The following is a 23776-nucleotide window of genomic DNA, read 5'->3' as shown; positions in this document are numbered from 1 at the left end:
TTGGTTCTGAGTTAGGTATGTCTGCGTATTCAAGAAGATAGTCTGTTGCTACCAGGTTGTTGTTTATTCTCTTCCTAAATCCTACCAAAGATTAAAAAGTCTAAACAAGCTCTAAAGACTAGAATATATGCTCACCATATAAGTAATATAAGTTAATAACACTTCCTATGAACACAACCAACAAATATTAATCATAATTAAACACTCACCTGCTCCAGGTTGTCATTTGTCCCAAATGTACACAGGCTTTAACTTCTGCTATGTTCTCAATAGCAGGGGGGTCCTTTGAGGAATAAAGTGCGAGTTGCCAAAGGTTAAATTTCTGTTTCTTTGCATAGACCTTTATGATACAATTGCTGTCACCACCAGTTAGCTATGACTTGACCCAATACTCAAAAATTCCTTATTAAAATATTTTTTAACAAAAGGGAGCGTATTTGGCAGCTGGTGGCAGAATGGGTAGAGTACTGGGCCTGGAATCAGGAAGACCTGAATTCAAATCTAGCCTCAGACCCTAGCTATCTTTGTGATCCTGGACAAGTCACTTAACTGCTGTTGGTCTCAATTATCCCAGTTGTAAAATGGTGACAATAAAAGTACCTACCTTGTAGAGTTCTTGTGAGGATCAAATGATATGATATTTGTAAAAATCGCTTGAAACAGTGCCTGGCACATATTAGCTTTATAAAAGTAGTAGCTTATAAATCTTTATTCCCTCCTTTCTCTCCCTCCCAGTTGAACCTCCACAAATGTAGCAGCACTTCTTTCACTACCTCTAGCTCCTAGCACTACACCTCATTTCTATTGGATCTCCCTCAGACTAATCCAAGAGACAGATAAATTCAACTCAATAACTGCTTAAGCAGTCCCTGCCAAGTTCAAGGTACTGTCCTAGGTGCTAGAGAATAGGATGACAAAAAGGAAAAACTCCTTCCCCTCAAGAAACTTCCATTGACCATGGAAAACAGTAAGTTAACGGAGAAGAACTAGGAGGAACCCTAATATCTAAGAGGATTAGGGAAGGTTTCCTTTAAGAGGCAGCATCTGAGATGTCTTGAAGGAAACCTGAAAAATAGAAAGAAAACTGATTAACTATTAAGCTTTCCTGTCACCCACACCTAAATGTCTGCCTTTCTGGATTACTGTGGGGATTATTATTCATTTTAGCTCAAGACTATTCTCTCTGGTAATCAGCATAAGTTGGGGGTAATGAGCAGGAAGAAAAAATAACACAGCCCTTCAGAACTCTGGCTTCTCCCTCTCTCTATTGTAAGCATGAATCTTGTCTATTCTTTTGAAACTTTCATCCTTTTAAAAAACTGAACACACTGAGCTCTTGTACAGGCTCCTTTGAGATATAGTTTCCTTTTTCTCTCTTAATTTTTTTCTCAATTGCATATAAAAATTGTTAATGTTCATTTTTTCTTATTTGACTTTCAGTCTCTCCCTCCTTCCTCCTCCTTGAGAAGACAAGCAATTTAATATAGATTATACATGTGAAGTCATACAAAACATATTTCCATATTAGCCATAGATACAATTGAAAATACAGATGAAAAACAAAAACAAAAAAGCAGGAAATTTTAAAAATTATACTTCAATATTCATTCAGTCCCCATCGCTTCTCTCTCTGGAGGTGGATAACATTTTTCTTTATAAGTACTTTAGGACTATCTTAGATCATTGTATTGCTGAAAATAGTTAAGTTATTCAAGGTTGATCATTGTACAATATTTCTGTTACTGTGTACAACACCAGTTCTAATCACTTCACTCTGCATCAGTTCATTTAAGTCTCCCAAGGTTTTTCTGAAAGCATCCTGCTCATCATTTCTTATAACAAATAGTATTCAATCACAATCATATGCCGCACCTTGTTTAGTCATTCCCCAATTCATAGGCATCCCCTCCATTTTCAATTCTTTGCCAACACAAAATAAGTTGCTATAAATATTTTTGTAAATATAGATGCTTTTCCTTAATTTTTTAACTCTTTGGGATACAGACCTAATAGTGGCATTGCTGTGTCAAAGGGTATGCACAGTTTTATAGCCTTTTGTTCTTTCAGGTTGTTCTCCAGAATGGCTGAATCAGTTCATAACTCTACCAATAATGCTTTAGTGTTCCAATTTTTTCACATAGCCTTCAGCATTTGTCATTTTCCTTTTTTTGTCCTATTAGCCAATCTGATAGTGTAAGGTGCTACCTCAGTGTTGTTTTAATTTGCATTTCTCTAATCAGTAATGATATAGAGTATTGTTTCCCCTGGCTATAGATAGCTTTGATTGAGAACTGCCTGTTCATATACTTTGATCCACATAGGTCTTCAAACAAAGACTAGATTACCATTTGTAAAGTACATTTAAGAGTGAAACCTTGTCCAAGTGTACCATAGCCCTAAGAGGTTCTTAACTCCAAGATTCTGTGATTCTTAAAATCGGTTTTAAAATCAATTGAAAAAAACCATGCTGTCCACATATCCCTGATCTAGGAGAATAGGAAACTGGAGGTAAGAATAACTAGTCATCCCACCACTGGGAAATGAACAAGGAGCTACTTTAAGCTAAAACTTGAGAAGCTTAACTACAAAGCTGCTTTAAGACCAGCCTTGTTGACTACATTTTTACCACAAAGCTGTCTAAGGCTGGAAGGAGTCATTATGTCTAAAAGACTTGTAAATATTTTCCGCCCAACTCACAAACTAGAATTGTGAAGTTCTTGTTTTTGCGAGAGACTGAGAAGCTCCTATCCTTTAAGTTTTAAAAGGTGCAAACACACAAGCTTCTCTGAATCAATCCTACTTCCTGTGGATTCAGTCCTGATCTATCAAGTTGGTTATTACCTAAAAGAATGTGACCAAAAGCAGGAAATATGCCCAGGACTCCACTGTAAGTTTGAATCTGACAGACAAGATTGGCTCTAGTCCCTTTGCCACATATATCTACATTTCAATTGATTTCTGTCTGAATGAAAAACTTTATAAGACTTAAATAAATGTAGATCGAAAGACAGAATTTCAAGTACTATGACAGAAAGTGGGGGAATTATTTGGCAGTAGGGAGATACTCTTCAGATCACACTGTGTCGACAGTTACCTCTTTTTCTGCCTATGTGTAAGACTTCTTCTGCTGAGAGCTGTCAAGTGGGCAGTTGAGGGCAAAATTGAATGGAGTAGAATTTTTATTTTCTTTGCTATAAAGTTTGGTTATTTTCACCCTTTTATAAGTCTCTTTACAGCTACACTACATGTGTAATATACCTTGCTCACACAATCTAAGGGTTATCATTATTGGCTGTCATTCAGCATTTCAGTAAGAAATTCTCATTTGCTAAATGAAAGCACTGAAGCTCAACCATTTGCCCCAAGTCACATAACTAGTTAATAACAACACCTGGATGGCTACCCAGGTTTCCTGATTCACCTAATACACATGTGCAAATAGTAATGTTGACCTGTTGGGTAGCTGATTGAGCCAGCAAGATTTCAAAATTATATTCTAAAAGTTTTGTTGCCATATTGGTTCTTGTCTTTTGATATAAACTATATTTCACTGTCAGGAATTTAGCATTTATGAAGCACATCCTATTTTTAAGACATCAGAGGAGGGTAAATGGAAAGATTAAATGGGAAGTCTTCTCATTTCATTTCCTTAGTGACCCCAAATTGAAAGGTTGGGCCAGCACATTAGAAGATAAGAATAGAATCAAAATGTCCCTAGTGAGTTAAAACTGAGCTCCAAATGGGCTGGAATTGAATGGAAGAAAAAAAACAAAATAGTGTAGTTAGAGAACTAACCAAGGATGAGATGGGAAATTGAGGTTATACACCAGGACTGCATAAAAAGAGCTGTCCGTTTTCTGCCCATCTACCTAAATCTTCAAAAAGAAAGAGAACAGCCAGAAACCTCTCAAGTTCCTTATTCCTTGCTCCTCTTCATCACCCCTCGTATTATATCTGGGTGTGAATAGCATGAGCTACTTATATTCAGCCTCTCAGTTTATAGTTAGGAAACCAACAGAGAGTTTGTGGACATAGAGTAAACTTCCATTTAACTAGAAGCCAAATAATAGAGAATTCAAATTACCAAAATACTGTTTTTGAGATCCAGGCTTAGAGATGAGAGGTCTTGGGTTCAAATCTGGGCTCAAACACTTCCTAACTAGGTGACCTTGGGCAAGTCACTTAACCTCCATCGCATACTCCTTTCAGTTCTTCTGCCTTGGAAACAATATACAATAGAGATTCTAAGACAGAAGGTAAGTGTTTTTTTAAGATATTTAAGATGAATCTATTTCTAAATATTCTCATTCTTTGGAGTCCTAGCCTCTTCTAGCAACTTCTCACAATCAGTCTTCTTATTGGGAAAAGATTCATATTCATTTGAAAAATATTTTTTGAGCATGAACTAGGGGCAAGGAACTTTGATAAGGACAATAGACTTGTCTAATAAGACTAGGAATAAGACAAAACGACTAAGACATGTTTTCAGAGCTTTTGTGAGTTTTTCAAGAGTAGATTCCATGTCTTTCCTAGATGTTTCCTTCTAGTGGCTACAGTGGTATGCCCCAGTGATTGCTTGGCATTTGACTAGGGCAAAACACAATAAAATAAAGAGAATATAATAATAAATATAAATTCATAAATATAAACATAAAGAGATAATAATAAAGAGAAAAATAAAATTAAATGGTGGTGAATCTGTGGCACACATGCCAGAGGGGGCATTCAGAGCCCTCTCTGTAGGCACACCCAATGTTGCCCAGCACAGAGTTCACCAGAGTTTGTTATTAGGAAGCCAGAGGAATGCAGGTCTGGGCTGCTACCCTCCCCCTCTCCATTCATACGTGAGGATATCACCCACCCCTCTAAAAGGTTTGCCATCACTAATCTAGGCAATACTTTCCTAATTTCTTTAAGGCAGCAGTATTAGAATAACTTTTCTTTAATTTCATAGTTTCAAATGATTTAGACTAGATTTTATTACTGTTCACTTGCTTTAGTCATGTCTAACTCTTTGTGACCCCATTTGGGTTGGTTTTTTTTTTTTACAAAGATATTGTAGTGACTTGCTATTTCCTTCTCCAGCTCATTTTATACATGACAAAACTGAGGCAAAGCGGGTTAAATAACTTTCCCAAGATCACACAACTAATAAGTTTCTGAGGCTGGATTTGAATTCAGGTCTTCATTAATCCAGGCCCAGCTCTCTATCCACTGAACTACCTAGCTGCCTTCTATTAGGTACTAGATCTCTCCTGAACATCTGCAATCCCTTATCACCAGTTGCCTATTGAACATTATCAAGAAGATATCCTGTAGGCATCTCAACCTTAATATATCCAGAATTAAATTCTATCTTTCCCCTGAAACCATCCTCTCTTCCTTAACTTCCCTTGTTCCATCAATAGCATAACCATCTTTCCAGTCATTTAGATTCACAACTTTGGAATCATTTCTCACTCCCTTACTCTTCTCATACCATGTATTCGCTCCATTGCCAAATCTTGTCAGATCTACCAACACACTCCTTGTATCCATCCCACTCTCTCTACTCACATGAACATCACACTAGTTCAGACCCTCCTCACCTCTCCTCTTAAGTATCATAGCAATCTGTCAGTGATTCCCCTCATCCCAACTCTCCCCTCTCCATTCTGTCATCTGCAGAGTTGCTATGACATTCTTAAATCATAGGTTTGCCCATTTCACTTTTCTGATAGAGAAGCTTCAGTGACTCCTTGTTGCCTTTAAAATAAAATATAAGCTCTTCTGTTTAGCTTTTAAAATATTTGAAAATCACTTTACAACTTGGTTTCTAGCCCTATTATGCATTGTTTGGTCCAACCGACTGCCCTACTTGTTCCTTACATATGACACTCCAATTCCTGCCTCCGTGCCTTTGTCCAAGCTTCTCTCCATGACTTTAATGCCCTTCCTCTTCACCTGTACCTCTTAGAATATAAACCTCCATCAAAGCTCAACTCAAGCACTGCTTTCTACCCAAGACCTTTTCTTATCCCCCAGTTATTACTCCCTCCTCACAACAAATTAGCTTGAACATATTTTGTAAGTATTTTGAACATATGTATATATGTGCACATCATATATGTTTATCTCTCCCTATAGGACATAAGCTCTCAAGGGCAAAGACAGTTTCTTTTTTGTCTATATGTGTTTGAATGAATAAAGTGAATGTAAAAAAAAGCATGTATTAAGTAGTTACTCTCTTTGTATTACACACTGTACTAAGCATTGTATATACATATACAATATATGTACATATAAAACCATAAGAGAAATAGACCTTGCCTTCAAGGAACTTATATTCTAACAGGAGACTTGTGGGTAAGGAAAGATGTTCTGGTCTAGGAAGTCACACAGATGATGAGTGGAACCAGAGAACAGTTTGTTGAAATGCTTTTTCCATGAGCGATTGTTGAAATTATATTGTTGGAATTACTGTTTCCAGAGTAACACGTAGAAAGCAGGGGTCAAGGATGGTCAGTGTGAAATCAGCAGGGTAGATGATAGAAACAAAGCCTGGGTCGAAGCATTCTCCTGGTCTCATCTAATAACTCCTATCTTCTCTGACCATATTCTCTGTTATGCTACCTTCTTCTATCAATCGTGCTTAGAAAGATCTTACATGATGTATACTGGCTGATGCCCTGCACAGGGACTGCACTATCTTGGCCCCCCCATAAAAGATCTGATGTGGTGAAGTCAGCAAACACCTACAATGAAAGACATTCTCAACCTCTGGCTCATCCTCTCACCCCTCTTCCCTTTTCTAAGCCAGCCCCTCCTGTATAGCCTGCAAGACACATGTGAGCAAGTGTACACACACACACACACACACACACACACACACACACACACACACACACGCACACACACACCAGTGGGATTCTGAAGGAGAGAGACAAAAAACTGGCCCATAGTAGCTACTTAATAAATGCTTGATTGATGCTAGTAACCCTCCTTTCACCATATTCCAGTTTCTCCATGTCCTTCCTAATATTTGTAGCAGAACTGAAAGTAATACTGTAAATATAATCTTACAAGGGCTAAGTATAGTGGAACAGAGTGCTCTGTGAAGTTTGAGAAAGAACAAATCATTACTAACTTGGAGAATCAAGCTTTATGGGTGAGATGGGGCATTTGAGATGGAGGCAGGGGCTACAGAGGATACTAGGGCATTCCAGGGACAGAGCATAGTAATATAAACAAAAGTATGGAGTCAGGATTGCAGAGGACATATTAGGGTTTAGGGGTGGGAAGCAAACAATGAGTAGTTAAATTTAACTGGAGCAGAGAGTCCCCACTGCCAGCATATTCCATACCATACATTCAGTATCTATGTCCCCAGTCCGTGGGGAAATTAATCTGTTCAATCAAATTTGCAATCCTTATCATGGTGACTGAGCCATCTTGACTATTACAGAGTCAATGCAAACCTACTTCTCCCATTATATCTAGCTAGTCTCAAACCATCATTTCATGTTTTACATCATATCCAGCCGTCCTTACAATCTGGCCATTTCCATCAGTGAGGATAGCTCAGGACTTTGTACCCAAGGGCCTCCAGGGATAACTGCATCATTCAGACCAATAGCCCTGCTTCTAGGCTGCCACCTCAGCTACTATCCAACGAAAAAACCCTATGGAGATGATGTCCTCCTTCCTTCCCACCTTCAAGACCAACCACAGCCAACTGCCAGGTAAACCAAGATCCTTGGGAACAGCAATGCCATTCCCAGACCATCATGTTTACTTCCATTCCAGCTCCAACAGTTATCGTCCAGGAGGCCAACCCCTCTGGAAAAGAGGTCTGTCATCCTTACCACCAGCAAGCCCCAATACCAAACAACTGCCATTGTTGAGAAGGAAAGGGCCAAGAGTCCTAGGAATAGCAGCACTCCACAGGTCACTGGCCCTGCTACCATTGTAGTCCCCAACAACTATCAACCATAGACCTGTCACCACCCAAGTGTCACTCCTTATCTCAGCAAAAGCATTGTCACCCTAAAGGAGAGAAAGGAGGCAGAATAGGTGGGACAATTGAACTACTGCCACTGCCTTGACCAATGCCTATCCTCTAACTCTGGGGGAGATAACCTAAAACCCTGTGCCCAGAAACCCCATTCACACACTGTACCCTAGATCACTTGTCTGTTCCCTACATCATCATCCAAAGTCTTTAACGAATGGCACCACCATCCCTGCCACCACCAACTCCAATTGCAAACCAACTACCACCAATAGGTAGTAGATAAGCCCAAGAGCCCTTTCTCCCAGGCCACTGGTCTTGCTTCCAGCCTGCCCCAGAAAGCCATTTTCCATGGAAGCAATCCTTTTGAGGGGAGTCATTGCCTCCAACCTTCTCAGTAGCCTCAACTACCAAAGACCCAGAAAAGAATGTTCCCAAAAGGCCTGGCACACAGCAAGCTCTTAAGATAGGGTTTTTTTTCATCTTAGATAAAGTTAAAAAGGTAATGGTAACTTCATATTGTGAGTTTTGCCTTTATTAGGTGATCTATAGGCTGTCATTTGTATGGGCTAAATAAGAGAAGTGTCTTAATTAGACACAGAGAAAGAAATCATGTTTACAATGAATTAGAGGATAGTGAAAGTTGAGTAGACTGATTAGAGGTTGGTCCAGATTGGAGATGATTGAGATCTGAAAAGAGGTGATAATAATAAAGATTTTTAAAAAGAGGGAACAAATGTTGAAAGATATGGTGATGGTCACAGGGCCTGACAACTAGTTGGTTGGTTGGTTGTTATCCTTATCCACCCATCTTTACTATTGGGTCATTTCCATCAGTGAAAATAGCTCAGGACTTTGTGTCCAAGAACCCCCAGGAATAGCTACACTGTCCAGACCAATAGCCTTGCTTCCCAGATGCCACCCCAGCTATTATCCAGAGAACCAACCCCTGGATAGATGGTGTCCCCCTTCCCTGTTATCTTCAAGATCAACCACCAGGCAATCATCACTTGCCAACCAGTAGAGGATCAAAATGACATCAACTGTGTCAGGATCAATTGTACAGCATGTCCAACTGTGGCTGATCAGATCAATAGGAGCTTGGAAGATTTGGAAGACTCTAACACAGGCTGGGCACAAATAGCCCATATAAACATATGGGTTGGAGATGTCTAAATTTCCTCACATTTCTTCTGAACTACTGCAATTCTGCCTTGCTCATGGAGGAGTGCCTTCTCTAATGCAGACATGATATACTGGATGGTCTTTTGCCAGTGTCTCTCATGTCTCATAATCAATACCAAAGTTCTTCAGAGACCTTTAGAATGTACTTGTAACACTTCTCCTGGCTTCTATGTGAACACTTGCCTTGTTTGAGTTCTCTGTAAAATAGTCTTTCAAGCAAATGTATGTTTAGCATTTGAACAACATGAACACAATGGACTTGCCTCTCTGTAGTAGAGTTTAAGTTTTTGCCAATTCAGCTCAAGAATCTCAGTGTCCAGCAACTTATCTTGCCAGATGACCTTCAGAATTTAGATGTGAAAGGTAAAATATAAGAAGAGATCAAAATGATATCAAGGTTTTGATCAAAGGTGATTGTTACTTATAGATCTATTGACAGAAAAAGAGAAATCAGGAGGAAAAGCAAGTTTGGGGAAGAAAGATAACTTTAGTTTTCAAGTTTCTGAGTTTTAGTTTGATGGTACATCCAGGTAGAAACTTCCCATGTATGGTTGTGAGAACTGGAGCTCTAAATCTGAAAGTGTTTGCCAAGAAAGAATCTGTAGGGCCAGAAGAGGACAGTGCTGAGGACAGAGCCAATTTCTTTCCCCAACACTTCCTCTACTCATTTAAGGACACATGGGCTAGTGCTAGCCACAACTGTCAAAACCCAAGCTTGCTGTATGTGAGAGAAATCTGCCCCATTTGAACTGTAACCTCACAGTCCCCACTGAGTCACATGAGGCAATGGAAATAACCCTAAATAAAATGAAGATGGACAAGATCAATATACAGAGGATGAATTTTCATGCTATCTGAAAAAAAAATACTCAAACAGTTGGGGGTAGGAGAAAATCCTGGGTATTAATATTACCCTAATGGAGTATCAAGACAATATCAATAACCACTGACCCTTTGCCTACATTCCTATTTCAATACAATCTTTATGTTGCCTGCACTATATTGAGAACATCTTTAATAAAGATAGAAAGAATGATTTCTATATGAACTGGAAAGACCTCCATGAAATGATGTGGAGTGACACGAGCAGAACATCGTACACAGAAACTGAAACATGGTGGAACAATCAAATGTAATCCATTTTGCTACTAATAGCAATGCAGTGAGTGATCCAGGCCATGCTATCCACATCTAGAAAAAGAAATGTGGGAGTAGAAATGCAGAAGAAAAGCATATGATTTATCACTTGTTTATATGGGTACATGATTTGGGGTTTTGGTTTTAAAAGATCACTCTATTACAAAAATGAATAATATGGAAATCGTTATCAAGTGATAACACATGTATAACTCAGTGCAATTGCTTGTCAACTCCGGGATAAGGGAGAGAGAAAAAAATGAATCATGTAACCATGGGAAAATATTTAAAAATTAAAAAACAAACCTAAAAAATAAATATATCAAGAAGAGAATAAACAGGCTTTTGCAAATCATACTCTACAATAGACCACTTCCTTCAAGTCACAGAATTAACTGAAAAGTACAGAGAATTCCAGATCAAAATATGCTTATAATTTATTGACTATGTTTTTAATTGCTTTGGTAGCATATGAATGAGCCTTAGACATACCTTTCCCAGGGGTAGATAGGTGGCTTATTGGATAGAGTGCCAGGTTTGGAATTGGAAGGACCTGGGTTCAAATCTGGCCTCAGACCTTTCCTAGCTGTGTGATCCAGGAAAGTCACTTAACCTTGTTTGCCTAGCTCTTGCTCTTATGTCTTAGAGCTGTTGCTAACAACAGAAAGTAAGGGGGTTTTTAATGCCTTTCCCAAGCCAAGGACCCACAACTTCAAGACCCAATTAAGTTCAATTAATAAAAGATGCCAAGTTTGAAATGCAAGCGGACTCCAATAAAGAAACATCTGGCCAATCGTCTCCACAATGTCACTTTCTCTGCGATGATGGGAAGCTATTTGGTAGTCCCTCATCTAAATTACAACTTAATTTCATAGGACCTTTTCTTTTCCCCAAAGCTCCCCCCTTTGAACTTTTCCTCCTACCTCCTTTTGTGGAGGGAGCTATTCACTCCATCTGTTACTTTAAGCAATAAAATTTACATTATTGGGCAGGCTAGATAAACATTGGAAAGAAGAACTAGTCTTCTAACTTTGGGGACAGAGAATAGTGATGGGTAATAGAGATGATTTGATGATCTGTGTAGAGTCAAGCTTAGAATGGTCAGTGAAATAAGCACCCAAATATATCAGCTATTCAGAATCTCCCTGTTGTGGCTTATTCTTCCAATTCTTACCAAAAGCCTATCCTTGTGTTCACCCCCTCCTTGGGTATGTGGTACAGATGTGAAGACTATACTAATCATTGTCTGTTTGCTTCTCATTGAAAGAGGGTGGAGTGTCTTTGTGTGTTTCATATTCAGACATTCTTCATGGTGCTATTTTTATCAATGATAATCATTAAATTGTTGTCAGCTGGGCATATTCAGCAGTCCTACCCAGAGGCAGACATGATGTGAGGGAATGTCTTTTTTTCCAGGGGAGCGGTGAAATAATATCTGGTCTGTTTGAAAGCTGCTCAGTGAAGTCTCAGAAAGTGTCACCAATTAGAGTTGGTCCTTGATTCCTCCTCCCATAGAACTAGATCTGCTGCCGAATACAATACGCTAGACACGGTCTTAAACCTGTCACATACCAGGACTGGCTTTCTCCATGGGAGAGGACATGGATATTTCTAGATAATATAATGCTATAGGAACACCCTCAGGGATTCAGACAGCCAATAAACATTTATTAAACCCCTACTATTTTCCATGCACTGTACTAAATGTTGGAGATTCAAGGAAAGACAAAAGACAATCCCATAGTCTAACATGGGAGACAACATATGAGCAATTGTGTACAAATAAGCTATATACAGGATAAACTGGAAATAATCAACAAAGGAAAAGGCTCAGCCTTAAGGGGGATTAGAAAAGCTTTTTCAAAGAAAATTTTATACTCATTTATTGTATTTTTCCCAATCACATACAGAATGTTTTCTAACGTTTTGCGATCCAAATTCTCTTCTTCTCTCTTTCCTCTCCCTCTTTTCCATTTCTTCCCAATGTTGATGGCAGGCAACATGATATGTTATACATGAATGATCATGTGATACATACTTCCATATTTGTCATGTCATGAAAGAAGACACATATCACACATTCAAGAAAAAATTCACAGAGAAGATAAAGTAAAGAATGGTATACTTCAATCCGCATTCAGACTCCATCAGTTCTTTCTATGGTGGTGAAGAGCCTTTTTCATCATAAGTCTCTTGGATCCTTTAAGTTATGAAGGACTGTCACTACCAAATAGAGGATTCTGTATTTGATTCTGGAAGTGATAAGCACTAGAGTGTGTTGAGTAGAGGGGGGACATGCTCAGAGCTGGGCTTTAGAAAGGCCATTTTGGCAGCTGATTAAGGATGGATTGGAGTAGGAAAAGACTTGTGTCAGAGAGTCTGGGATCCTTACATTGTTGGTAGTAGTTAAGTCATTCACAGTTAACCATCATACAAAATAAAAACTTCTTACAGAAGATGGAATTATAGCCTGGACTTGCAGAAACCAGAGAGATGATAAGGGAAAGAATTCGAGACTTGTGGGATAGCTGGTAAAGATGCTCATAGATGGAGTATCTTCTGTGAGCAACAGCAAGGATGCTAGTATCACTGACTCACAGCATGTGTGAGGTATACAGTACAAGACTAGAAAAGGGAGAGGAACAGGCTATGAATGGCTGTAAATACCACAGGATTTTCTATTTGATCCTGGAGGTGATAACCACTGGAGTCTATTGAGTAGAGGGGTGACAAGCTCAGAGCTGGGTCACTTTGGCAGCTGATTAAAGGTGGGCTAGAATAGATAGAGATGTCAGAGACCAACAAGATGGCTTGTGCAATAGTCCAAATATGAAGGGTTGAGGACTGATGAAAACAGGTGATTTAAACACATCACACAATTGTCAAAAAGTTCCTTAACTCTATATTGGCCTGAAAGGACTACTACTAAATACTACAGTTAAAGGCTTGGGGTTTTATATGTTTTGTTTCTCAGGAAAGGGCCAAACTTGTACCTTTCTATCATGAGCCCACTTGCTGGTAATAAAAACTATAGTTTCTTGTTGACCATTGTTCCTAAGTATCAAATTAAATATTAAATTGGGAAATGGATATTTTATTTGGAATTATAGAATTTGGGGGGATCACTAGTTATAGAGACTTTGAGAGCACATTTTCAATAAATGTAGTCTCATTTTCCAGCCAGCTGTGCTCCTTTGAACTGGACTCCACCCTGCCCAGAGGAGCTTCATCATTAGGAAACTCATCATCCTCTGAGACAGCATCAAGTCTCATTACTCAATACTTCATCAGTACCCTCAATATCGCTAGTCCCCCACCCCACCCCCAATTAGAGGACAGGGGAAATGATATAACTCCTCCAAAAGTTTCCATTTAAAGGGAGTTCTCAGGCCAAGCATTTTCCATTCAGCTGCACTCCTTTGGACCAGATCCCATCACGCATCTGCACAAGGTGCCTTCTCTTCCCCTCCCCCTTTTCAGCTTCCTTTCATGTCTTTCCCAATTATATTGCAAGCTCAAGAGCAAGGACTGGTTTTCTTTCTTGTATTTTTATCCCAAACATTTAGCACAGTGCCTGGCACATAGTAGGTGCTGAAAAAATATTCAGTTCCTTAGTTTTCCACTCAAATTTAATAACCACTTGTTTTCCTACCATTTACCTGGAAATGTACAGGGAAAGTAATAGAAAACCTGAAAGGTATATGAAAGGAAAATGAGGAGGAAGGATGAAGCAGAACATGGCACATAACTGAAATGAAAACACTTTTTAAATATTTCCTCTTATCTAATGTTTGACATTTTAGTTTTTGTTTTGACCATATTGCAAGTTGTTTCTTCTGATGAGGTATTCTCCCTAAACCTGGTAAACTCAAGGACAATTGAAAATCTAGTAAATACAGAGGATCAATCACCAACATTTACTATTCCAGCCACTGGTCTAGGGGCTGGGAATACAATGACAAAAATAAAATGGTGCTTGCCTTCAAGAAACCGACATTCTACCTATATGTTTTATGCCAGTGAAAGTAGCTCCTCCACCAAGCCCTGGGGGTTGACTAGCAGGGTCTAGGACCCCAAGTTTGGACCGGAGCCTCATGACTGCAAGAGCCTCAAGCACTGGCTGCCACTCTAGGGGTTTGTCCTGAATTGTCACTTAACAATGATCCTCTTCCTAGGGCTAATGCTATCTTCACGTGTCCCCAAACAGGAAAGAAAGAAGAGATGTCACTGGGACGCCAGGAAGCTTTTGAAATTTTTAAACGGGATCATTCTGATAGTGTTACAATCGAAGACAACAAACAGATTTTAAAGCAAAGGTAAGACCAGCTCTGCGAGTCATTTCTCCTCCAGAGCCTGGACATTTCAGGTAGAAGGAAATGCTTGATCACATCTTGCCTAATTTGCACAGCTCAACTTGGAGAAAGAATAATGTACTATTTCTTCTCTAGGGGAACGGCATCAATTCAATTTAACATAATTTATATTGTCTTATACTGTTCTCTAATAATTTCATATGTCTAAGTTTTATCACCCTCAATAAAATGGTAAGGTAATTGAGGTCAGGGACCATATTAACGTGCAGTTCTGACTCTGTGTCTACTCAGCACACAGCAGAGCGCAAAGCACCTACGAGATGCTCCAGAAATACTCGTTAAATCGAACTGCTTGACTAACTCCAGGTATAAAGGTTAGGTTTGAAACACACCATCAACTGCTCTTTTATCATAGAATACCAGAATGCCTCAAATATCACAGAATGACTTAAATCAATCACTAAGGATTTCGTGAAAGCCTACTATGTATTTGGCACCATACTAGGCACAATGGGCCATATCAAGAAAGTTCTATAATGGTCTCTGCCCTCACAGAGTCTGCAATGTCTTTGGGGACACAGAGCTAACAACAACATCGATAATGATTAACAACAACAACATAACTAATAAAAGGGTGTATGTAGTGCTTTATAGTTAAAATATAGCATTTTGCAAAATGCTTTTTATATATATTAATGATCCTCAAAACAACTGTCCAAGATAGGCTGTCATTATTCCTTTTTTACAAATGAAAAGATAGAATTTGACAGAAGTTAAGTGACTTGCCCAACATCATACAGCTAATACATTTCTAAGACAGGACTTGAACTCAGATTTTCTTAATCCCAGGACCCAAACTCTATATCCTGAACCACAGTGAATAATACCACCAAAAATAATTCTAAATTGTATGATACAAACTACAAGTTTCTAAGTCACTAGAGCTCTGAGAGACTGTAAGAATCATCTATTCTAAACCTTTCATTTTATTGATAAGAAAAATGCATCATAAGTAATATACCTATGTTTGGATCATGACATTCTTCAATTCAAAAATGTCAGTGACACCCTATTATCTAACAAAAAAAATGGACTTTTACCTGGAATTCAAAATCCTCCAAAATATTGCACCCTCTCCCTTTCCAGAAGTGTCTCTTCCATCCATCCGGATCATTCATTCTCTCATATCTAAGCATGTTAAAAAAAAAATCAATGTTATCTAGTAGTAGTTAGAGCTGGCCTCTTTGCTTGGGAAGACCTGGGTGCCATCTCTGTCTCTGCCACATAGTGATTAGATGACGCTGGGCAAGTCACTTTAACCCTCTCGGTGCTGTCTGGAAATTCTCTGACAACAGTCAGTGCTTATTTACCGTTTTTACAATTGTTACCTCATTATATTCTCAAAGCAACCCAAGGATATAGGTGCCACTGTTGTCCCTATTTTTAGGATGAGAGAAAAAGCACAGAAAGTCAAAGTAACTTCTCCACAGCTAAATAAACGTCTGAGACCACATTTGAACTCGGGTCTTTCTGTCTCCAGTCCTAGCTGCTTCCAATAAATCATAAAGAAGGTCCTGATCTGCTCTGGCAAAAAAAAAAATCAGCTTTTTGACCCTCTTTGCCCTCCACCAATGAAACCACAAGTCTTGACTCCTCTCCTTTCTCCTTTCCCATTTCCTCCCCTCCCCAAATACTCTGTATTTTTCCACCCCCAAACCTTTGTTCACACTGATCCTTGTGCCTAAAAATTCTTCCCTTTCCATCCCAAGTAATGGATACACGTGGGAAATTAAAACTGGAAAAATATGGTGAGATTAAACAGTAAAGGACATTAAACACTGGGAGAAAGGAGTTCGAGGGTTGAAACAAGATGAGAACAGTGTATTTCAAGGAAAAAATAAGTCTCTTCATAATACACAAATGGGTTGAAAGTGGAAAAAACCTGGAACAAGGAAATCAGTTATAAAACTACTTAGTGATCCTGATAGAGGTGATATTGGCCTGAATTGTGGCATTGACAAAGGCAGAGGAAAGGGAGAGCCACATTCAGATAAAATCAAAAGAACATAGTAAATGAGAGTGATAAAAGAAAAGGATGAACCTGAATGACTAAGAAAATGATGGCTTTAGGGCTTAATAAGTAAAGATAAAGGGGGCAGTAGATAAAGCATTGAGCTTGGAGTCAGAAAAATCTGAGTTCAAATTGAGACTCAGAAGCCTACTATTAGCCCTGTGACCCTGGGGAAGTCATTAATTTAACTTCTGCCTCTGTTTCTTCATCTTTAAAGGGGGGATAATAATAGTATCTACCTCCCTAAGTTGCAAAGATAAGTTGAGATATTTATAAATCACTTTGTAAATCTTGAAGCACAACATAAATTCTAGCTGTTATTGAATGAATAATTGATTGAAGATGAGACATGAAACTAGTTTGAGGGAAGATAGTTTAGTTTTAGTCATGCTAAATTTGTGGTGACAGAAAGATAAAAAAGTAAGAAATCTAATACAGAATTGGATATCCAGGACTGGCCCTCAGGTGGAAGGATAAGACTGAAGATATAAAGAGATTAAGATTTTAGAGCCATAAGTATTAAAGCCATGAGAATTGATGTTCTGTCCACTGGACCGATCAGGCCTGTGTGTTAGAAAGCTTCCTAGACAAAAGTGAACATCATGGAAGAAAACTGAATTTTAAACAGATTCATGAATCTGTCTTACACTGGAAAGTATAAGGTTACAGAATGATTGACAAAGAGAAGTTTTTGGCCTACAGTTTGTTGATCCAAAGCAGGGGTCCATAAACTTTTGCCAGTGCCTATTGGCCAAATCTGTCCCTCCACCTGTTTTCTGTACTTCCAGGAAACTAAGAATGGTTTTTACATTTTAAAATGAAGTTTTCTTGTATTTTAAAATGCAAAACCCATTCTTGGTTTCTGGTCCCAAAATAGCAGGTAGATTTGGCTCTTGGATAAAGTTTGCAACTAAAATCTGTAATCTGAGGGACAAAGACCAGGTCAAGGGGGAAGGAGATGAAGATTATAAGGATGACTGGAGTGCAGGAGGTATTGTTTGGAAGTGATGTGGAGGCCTGGTTCTAGGTAAAAATAATAAAGCTCAACTATCACAGCCGAGGGTCCCAGAAACAAAGTCCAGATTCTACTGGGAGGAGATGAGAAGGATAGTCAAAATGCAGGCAGCATGGTTTGAAAAAATGGCCAGAAAGAACTGGGATGTTTCTGGATCCGCCATGGTATGAGTTTTCCTTCATGATTTATGCCTGTGATTTAATATCCCATTTAAGAGAAAAAGATAAGGATAGTATAACCCTTCCATATCAAATTCTAGCGTGGAACTCTCATATTACTTTCCCAAAATTTTGTATATATGCTCTAATAACTAGAGATATATGACACATAGTCATTTAGTTTAAGAAATGTTTAACTCATCCTAGCTAAGATGGCAATATTTGTGCTGCCAGCTTTCCTATTTCTGTAGTTCGCAGTGACAAATGATACTAACACACATCTTTCCTACACATATAGATTTCTTTTTCAGCAATAACTAATTTTTTCTATTCAAATGAATTTCTAAGTGATGGACGTAAATCTTTTTCTTTCTATATAGATAAAGATCATTACAGTAAAAAAAAAAAGAAAAAGAAATTACAAAAGGAATAATGGGGAGAGGGGACCAGAGACATATAGAATCTCAAAATTGAAAGTCAATCAATCAACAAATTATTAAGTGTCTACTGTATGCCAAGTACTATACTAAGCATCATGGTTTCAAAAAGAGGCAAAAAAGTCCCTGCCCTCAAGAAACTTACAATCTAATGGGGAAGACAACATGCAAACAAAAAGAAAGAAAGCTATATACAGGACAAATAGGAGATAATTACCAAAAAAAAAAAAAAAAAAAGAGGCATTGGAATTAAGAGGGGTTGCGAAAAACTTTGTCTAAAAAGTGAGATTTTAGTTGGGACTAACTGAAGCCAGAATTTCTTCTACAGTACCCTTAATAAATGGTCTTCTCACCTTTTCTTGAAGATGTCCAGTGATGGAGAACTAACTAACCCTCCAAGGCAGCATGCTTGATCACTTTTTTAAAAACCTTTACCTTCCATCTTAGAATCAATATTGGTTCTAAGACAGAAGAGCAGTATAGGCTAGGCATTGGGGCTTAGGTGACTTGCCCAGGGTCCCACAATTAGGAAGTAACTGAGGTCAGATTTGAACTCAGGACTTCGAGTCTCTGAGCCTGACTCCCAAATCACTGAGCCACCTACCTGCCCCAACACTTATCTACTTTTAGACAACTCTAATTTTCTGTTTTTCCTAATATCAAGTCCAAATCTCTGTAACTTCCACACATCTCTTGTAGCTCAGGTCTCTGAGGCCAAACACATCTAATCCTTTTGACATATGCAAGTCATCCAAATGAATGATAATTCTCTTATAAAAATGAACAATATGGAAATATGTTTTGCATAATAATACATGTATAACCCAAATCAAATTGCTTGCTATCTCCAGAGAACAGAGAGAGGGAAACAATTTGGATCATATAACTCTGGAAAATGTATGTGGAAATTTGTTGTTACATGTAATTAGTAAAATAAAATATCATTATAATATATTTTAAAAATCAAATACTTGAAGATACCTATCATGTCCCTTCAAAGGCTTTTATTCTCCAGACTAAACATTCCCAGTTCCTTCTTCCATCTTCATGTGCACCCACACCAGCTTGTCAAATGTCCATCCTAAGATGTGGTAACAAGACCTAAACATAATCCTTCATATGTGGTTTAACACAAGCAGAGTACAATAGGATTGTCACCTCCCTTTTTTTGACCAGTATGTAATGATGCAGTTCAAGATCATATTTTTTTTTGGCTGCCCTCTCTCACTGTAGGGTCTTGTGAGTTTGCCATCCACAAAAATTCTCTAATTCTGGAAATCATGAACCTAGTACAATGGCATTTTGCATCGATCTCTTCATAAGAGTAGAGCTCCTTTTGATTTATGTTACTCTGAATTATTCAGTTACTAAAAATTATATAGTTATAAATACTTAAGCCAGGAGAGCCAGAGGAAATGCTTCCATTTCTCAATAAATATCCATGCACACCAGAGAGAAATTCGTATATGGGAAATGAATCACACCTAGGTATGTGCGTAAAGATGATTTCTAACCACCATCATCGTCAGTAGTAAATGAATTTTGAGTTGTTTCTCTAGTAGTGAAAATAGAATACTTCTATCTGTACTTTCTCATCCATGCCTAGATCTACATAGCATTACACTAAAAAAAAAAAAAAGGACAATTGTCAAAGGAATAATGGAGGCAGGGGAGGAGCAGAGACAGACAGAATCTCAGGCATATAGAATCTCTCTAAGACATCTAAAGCTGGTCAGATTTAAAAGTATAAATCAAGGCAGGGGAATAGGATTTTTGTTTGTGTAGCAGTAAAGTTTCCTAGCTATATTTGCCCTTAATTTCATTTGTCCCTTGCAAATTCTGACAGCTTTCAGCAGGCAAGCTAGAGAGTAGATCTATTCACTGTTATCCTTTGTCTTCATTTTTAAAACAGTGGCTTCCGATTAGCCTGGTATTGAGGCTGGCATAATGCCTTTGTTGATGTGAGATTGATGTGAAGAGGAAGGAAAACTGTGCTTTGGGTAAAATTCCATCAGGTGAACTCATCATGCACCCACAGGAGATAGATACTGGTCTCTGTTTCCAGAGGTAGTGATTATTAGAGATCCATCATTCTTTCCTTGGCTTTTTGAGAGCAAACCAGAAGAAACTGGGGGCATCTGGCCTTTGCTGCTCTCTATCCTGTGCTAACATTGGTCCAAGTGTGGAGTGAGAGGAGGAAAAAACAAGCCACCTTGTCCATATTGTCCAAAGCAGGATTGTGTCTTATCTCCTTTTATCCCTCTTTATCCTCTTTCTGGGGCTAAGCCACACTGGACAGCCCTAACCACAGAACAAGCTATTTGTATGTTAATGTGATGTTTGCTCTGCAGTGAGCTACAGTCTTTGTGCTATTTTTTAAGCAGTTTGTGGGAGTTTTGACTAGAGGACAATTGAGATTCAAAATCATTGCATTTTGCTAAAAGTCCTTCTTCGTGATATTTAACATTCTAACAAATATTAAGAGTTGAAAGACTCAGGAACAACTAGGTGGCTCAGTGGATCAAAAAGCAGACCTAGAGACAGGAGGTCCTGGGTTCAAATTTGGCCTCAGACACTTCCTAGCTGTATGACCCTGGACAAGTCACTTAACCCCCATTATCTCACCCTTACCTCTTTTCTGTCTTAGAACCAATACATATAGTATTGATTCTTTTTTGAAAATTTTTTATCTTTATTTTATTTTAATAACAAATTTCCACATAAGTTTTCCAATGTTATATGATTCATAATGATTCACTCTCATCTTCCCTCCCCCCTCCTGAAGCTGACAAGCAATTCAATCTGGGTTATACATGTATTATCATGCAAAACCTATTTCTATATTATTCATTTTTGCAAGTGAATAATCTTGTAAAACCCAAACTCCAAATTATATCCCCAAATAAACAAGTAATTAATCATGCGTTTTCATCTGCATTTCTACTCCAATTCTTTCTCTGGAGGGAGATAGCATTCTTTTTCATACGTCCTGGATCATTGTGCTGTTGTTAGTAGCAAAGCCTCCCACACTTGACATAGGACACAGTATTGATTCTAAGATGGAAGGTAAGGATTTTAATTTTTTTTAAGATTTAGAAATTATCTAAGTTAAAGATTACCTAACCCAACATCTTCTTCTTGGCATTCAAAGCCCTTTGTAACTTAGTTCCCTCTTACCTTCCTAGTCTTCTTTTACCTTATTTCCTATCACGTATTCTTAGATCCAGTGACACTAACCTCCTGACTATTCCACAAACCAGCCACTCCATTTCTCAAACTCAGGGTATTTTCTCTAGTTGTCCTCCATGCCTGGAACACTCTCCCTTCATAATTCTGTCTACTAGTTTCCTGAAAGCCCAAACTAAAATATCATTTTCTACAGGTAGCCTCTCCTGACCCCTCTTGATTTTATTGTCTTTCCTCTCTTAACTATTTCCTATTTACCTTTCATATGGCTTTTTTGCACATATTTGTTTGCCTGTTGTCTCTTCTGTTAGATTGTGAGCTCCTTGAGGGCAAGAACTGTGTTTTGCCTCTTTTATGTCCTTTTATTTAGCAGTGCCTAGATTATAGGAGGCAACTTAATAAATATTGTTGACTGACTAATGACTGAAAACAGAAAGAATGCCTTAGAAATCATTCATGAGAAAACTGAGACACAGAGATATGGAGTGACTTGGCTAACCTGACCTAGTTAGTAAGTGATAAATATAAAATTTAAAGTCAAGTGGTCTGATTCCAAGTTTAGTGTTCTTTTTACTATTCTAGCTTCCTCTTCCCAAGGAAAAATCTGGGAAAAAATAACACTAAAGGTGAATAAGGAAAATGGAGGGAAGCTCTCCACCATAGTAAGAAATGAAGAAATACAAGGACTCTGTGAAAGATTAAGAAAGTATATAGGAGTTGTGTAAATGGAATTAGCTCCAGCCCATTCATAGTTAAAACTCCAGCCACCAGAGATAATGTCATCCCCACCTCCTTTAGTAGGGAGGGGAGATGAGATACCCACACGTGACAATAAGTAACAAATCAAGAACAATGGACTGCCTTTTGGGCAGTCCAAAACCAGTATTGAGGCTGCCATTTGTCCACTTGAATTAAAGGTGGACCCCCCAGGAAGTGACGAGAGACACTATCTCTTCAAGTATGATGGTGACTTCCTGTTGAGGGAGTTCGAGCTTTGAACTTGGTGCTGAAGGATCTCTGCTGAGACCTCAGGCTGCTTCTACTCTGAATTGTCACATGGGTAAGTTAGGCTGACTTCCTTGGGCCTGCCTTGGCGTTTTCCAGACTCTCTACCTCAAGTAGGCTTCTTGCCTCTCTGATTGCTAAGGCCTTCTGGCTTGTAGCCTAGTTTAATTAGCCTTTTAACCCTCTCTCCGTCCGGGCCTTTGCCGGCCCGGGCCAGCCTCTCCCTCTCTCTATTTCCCTACTTTCTACCTTCCCAATTGTAAATAAACTACCATAAAACCCATCCTAACTTAGGTCTATTTTAATTATGGAATCAATCTGAATTATTGATTCCTGGCAACCACACCTTAAAATATATATCTATGTAATATCTAATTTCTAAATATTACAGAGTGTCTCCATAAAAAATTAATATAGTGTATTAGATTTATAATACATAAGAGAAATACAGGGAAAAAAATCTCTCACAAGTTCCCAGATACTATTTCTGGCCCACTAGCTTGAATCAATGCCACCAAAAAGAGAACTCAGCCCATAAATAGGTTATTTAATTCTTCTGACCTTTCTGGTAAGTCTCACCTTCAACCTAGGGTCCTCTACTTAGGCCTCTTACAGTACTACCCTCAAGGTTTAAACTCCCCTCCAACAAAGAATGATTTTAGTGTTATTAGAGAGGCAACCCCATTTTCATGAGACCTGTCTTGTCTAAAATATTCCTGATGGTGACAATCAGCATCATCCAGGTTTTTGCTTCATATCATAGCTTTGTCCCTTGGTACTCCTCTACCTCTGAGGTCATATGCTTAAATACTTCAAGAGGATGATACTATCCAGGGATTCCCTTTTTTGTCTCCTGAAATCTGAATACCAAGATCCTCTTCTCTTCCAAGATGATAGTGATTTCAAGACATTTATAAATCCCTTCTTCCTGTTTCTCACCAGAAGACTAGCATCCAGATACCCCCTTCTCTATTCAGGAGACTGGGTCATTTGATTCCATATTCTCTTAAAGACACGCGGTCAAGTGGGCCTACTCCACCTCTTTTAGCCACACAGGGTCAATGGTGAGAATAAATGCCTCTGTCCATGTTCTTGCCTCCCTAAAGGTATCAGTAATGACTCCCCAGGGAAGGTCATGAAGATTGACACCCAGCATCCAATGTCACTCTTACCTTGACTTTAATTCTCTCCCTCCTTCCCTCTCTCCCTTCCTCTCTCTCTCTCTCTCTCGCTCTCTCTCTCTCTCTCTCTCTCTCTCTCTCTCTCTCTCTCTCTCTCT

General features: G+C 38.6%; 1 protein-coding gene across 1 annotated transcript in view; it reads left to right on the top strand.

Annotated features, from left to right (window-relative positions):
- Positions 1-23776, top strand: part of KIF6 (kinesin family member 6) — a 540790-nt gene that overhangs the window by 378083 nt on the left and 138931 nt on the right. Inside the window, exon 14 of the mRNA XM_044675300.1 lies at positions 14525-14628. Coding sequence (XP_044531235.1) covers positions 14525-14628 — 104 coding nt within the window. The remainder of the gene's footprint in view (positions 1-14524; positions 14629-23776) is intronic.

Source organism: Gracilinanus agilis, chromosome 4 (genome assembly GCF_016433145.1).
Source record: "Gracilinanus agilis isolate LMUSP501 chromosome 4, AgileGrace, whole genome shotgun sequence".
In the NCBI taxonomy this organism is placed as follows: Eukaryota; Metazoa; Chordata; class Mammalia; order Didelphimorphia; family Didelphidae; genus Gracilinanus; species Gracilinanus agilis.
Note: the sequence above shows the minus strand (reverse complement) of the source record. Positions and strands in the feature narration are given on the sequence as shown.